This window comes from Hyalella azteca, unplaced genomic scaffold (assembly GCF_000764305.2).
Source record: "Hyalella azteca isolate HAZT.00-mixed unplaced genomic scaffold, Hazt_2.0.2 contig6686, whole genome shotgun sequence".
Classification (NCBI taxonomy): domain Eukaryota; kingdom Metazoa; phylum Arthropoda; class Malacostraca; order Amphipoda; family Hyalellidae; genus Hyalella; species Hyalella azteca.
The window spans coordinates 3,505-6,794 of record NW_025936840.1 but is presented as its reverse complement, the minus strand read 5'-3'; the positions used below and the strand labels follow the sequence as shown (position 1 = coordinate 6,794).

The 3,290-nt window shown below is 47.7% G+C and overlaps 1 protein-coding gene across 1 annotated transcript; it reads left to right on the top strand.

The window, feature by feature from the left end:
* Positions 1-716: 716 nt before the first annotated feature.
* Positions 717-3,025, top strand: LOC108677267 (apoptotic enhancer 1 protein; the record flags this gene model as incomplete). Its single annotated transcript, XM_018165469.1, is given in 2 exon segments — positions 717-877; positions 2,856-3,025. Coding segments are annotated over 2 exon segments (331 nt in total), but the record flags the coding sequence as incomplete, so codon positions are not given.
* Positions 3,026-3,290: the final 265 nt, after the last annotated feature.

The window sequence follows — 3,290 nt, the reverse complement described above, 5'->3', positions numbered from 1 at the left end:
AACTCCGTCAGCTAATCACTGACCTCTTCTCAATTATGACCTGTCAATTTGGCCGCTACGTGTACTTAGGCCGCTACGTGTACTTAGGCCGCTACGTGTACTTAGGCCGCTACGTGTACNATTTGACACCGTTGCCGTTAGACCATCTTATATAATAGAAATATCTATGCCCTAAATAAGTCTAAAATTACGGGTGAAATTATATCTAAGGCCATATTTATAACTATTTTTAGTGCTACAGCTAGAAAATCTAATAAATTCTCGTACGTTAGTAGGGACTGGGGTACGTTAATGGAAGGCTGAGGTACGTTAAGGGAAGGCTGGGGTACGATAATAGACTGGGGTACGTTAATAGGGACTGGGGTACGTTAATAGAGACCGGGGTACGATAATGGAAGGCTGGGATACGATAATAGGGACTGGGGTACGTTAATGGAAGGCTGGGGTACGTTAATAGACTGGGGTACGTTAATAGGGACTGGGGTACGATAATAGGGACTGGGGTACGTTAATAGAGACTGGGGTACGTTAATAGGGACTGGGGTACGTTAATAGAGACTGGGGTACGTTAATGGAGGGCTGGGCCGCTGGGGTACGTTAATAGGGACTGGGGTACGTTCATGGGGTAAGTACGTACGTAAAAACGTCTATTTTCATTGAGTTAACATTTAAAATACCCACCCTTCCTCCCCATTTAAACCCCCCCCTCCCCCCAGACGCCGGGGGACCGGTGGTGCTGCGGCGGAAGGGCAACCTCAAGACCGGGGGACTGGGGGGACTGCGGCTCCCCCGACGGGTGAGCTTTGACCCCCTCGCCCTGCTGCTGGACGCCTCCTTGGAGGGGGAGCTGGAGCTGGTCAAGCGCACCGCCATGGAGGTGAGGAGTGGGTTGTGTGACTCACTTATGGGGCATGTGACCTACTTTTATGTGTTAAATGACCCACTTTTATGGGTCACATGACCCACTTTAGTCGGATTCATGGTATTCAACATTTACGTCCGCTTTCACCCCAAGTTCGATACGAATTCTTTCCCACTTCCGCCCTCCTAACAAAATTCAGAAGCTGGCCGGACTCGGCATCAGGTGCCGCCCAGGACTCGGGGAGCGCGTAAATCAGCCGCTAATGTCGGCTTCGGCCGGGCTTGAAGTGCAGCCTCTGGGCAGCTTGCAAGCTCGGCCAACCCTTGTCATACTCTCAGGCGACTGTGAAGTCGGAAGGCAGATTCTGACCAGAAACTTATTTCGATCGGGTGGCCAAGCAAACCCAAATCAAATTTAATTCAAATGTAGAGACTATTATTCGATTAAAGCATAAAAGGTCCCAAATTTAGTTGAGTCGTCCAACCGTCTCCACTTTGATCCATACTCCCACTACCTTCACCCACAACTCAACCCCCACCACCTCCACTGACATTCACTACTTTCACCAGCCCCCTCTCGTCTTCCCCGTCGCAGGTCGATAACACCCTTTGTACCTCCGCAGGCCTAACTCAAGTAGTGAAACAGAAATGTAAACCCGAGTGTATGGATTCTGTGTTACAATTAACTAATTTATTTTCGAGAAGTGTGCAAAATATTTTCATGGGTGGTATGGGTTGTCGAGTTTTTTTTTTTATTTTCTTATCTAGAAAGTTGAAAACTGGCTGTGGCCCGAGACGGCGGGAGGTTAGCAGCGTAAGCAACAAGACTAAAACTCTACTAATTGGATTCAATCAATAATCTCTCAAAAATCTCACACTGAACTGAGAATCAAATAATCATCCGCCTAATAAAACGCAGTATTTCATTTTGACCTCCCGGAATGCATTACTTATTTCTCTCGTTGTACCTGCTCAGAAATAAACCTTCTAAAATGAGGTTAGGTTGTAGTGCTTCCTTAGTGTTTCGGTACAAAAGGCCGTCTCGCGTCTAGTGTTAATCGTGCATAGTAGCACTGAAGAGTAGAATTTTATCCATAAAAATTCTTCGTTACACCACAATAGTGGAGTAATTCTTTAAACCGCCGTTTTTAAGCCTTCAAAGTTTAAGCCGGCTATAAGGCAAACCAGTAGGCGTCTCTGGTGACTTTGATAAAAATATAAGAAACTCCTTATAAGAAACTCTTTCAAGNTAGCACTCAAGAGTAGAATTTTATCCATAAAAATTCTTCGTTACACCACAATAGTGGAGTAATTCTTTAAACCGCCGTTTTTAAGCCTTCAAAGTTTAAGCCGGCTATAAGGCACAACAGTAGGCGTCTCTGGTGACTTTGATAAAAATATAAGAAACTCTTTCAAGAGGTCGCTTACACGAGACACCGACCTCAAACTTTCAGAGAGAAATCCCCATAGAACTTGAGTTGACGAGCAAAAGCAGTCGTTTGGAATTGTACAGAACTCAACCCGTCCGCTAGGAGGGTAAAATGTGGACAAACCAGGTAAGTTTGTCCTAACCTAAACTGTTCACCTTTCAACTTATCGTCCCTCTTCCCCTCAACCTCTCTTCCCCTAACCCCTTCTTCCCCTCAACCCTTCTTCCCCTCAACCTCTCTTCCCTTCAACCCTTCTTCCCCTCAGCCTCTCTTCCCCTCAACCCTTCTTCCCCTCAACCCTTCTTCCCCTCAGCCTCTCTTCCCCTCAACCCTTCTTCCCCTCAACCTCTCTTCCCCTCAACCCTTCTTCCCCTCAACCCTTCTTCCCCTCAACCCCTCTCCCCCTCAACCGAAAGTAACCTCTTCATCCTCCCGCAAGTCTTCTTCACCTTTCAACTTATGCTCTTTCTTCCCATCAACCCTTCTTTCACTTCAGCCTCCCCCCACCTTCTGCCCCCCACTTCCTCAACCTCTCACCCCCAACTAACCCCTCACCCCCGGCAGGTATCTAACCCCTCGGCGGCCAACGACGAAGGCATCACGGCGCTGCACAACGCCATCTGCGCGGGGCACCTGGACATCGTGACGTTCCTCGTGACGTTCGGCTGCGACGTCAACGCCCAGGACAGCGACGGCTGGACGCCGCTACACTGCGCTGCGTCCTGCAACAACCTCGCCATGGTACAGTGTAGCTTGTAGCGTGTACAGTGTAGCTGGACCCCGCTACACTGCGCTGCGTCCTGCAACAACCTTGCCATGGTACAGTGTAGCTTGTAGCGTGTACAGTGTAGCNGTAAAAATAACGGTGTTTTAACGTAGAAATAACGGTGTTTTAACGTAGAAATAACGGTGCTCAAACGTTAAGATAACCTTGATCAAACGTTAAAATTACGTTGATTAAACGTTGAAATAAGGTTGATTTGACGGTAAAATAACGTT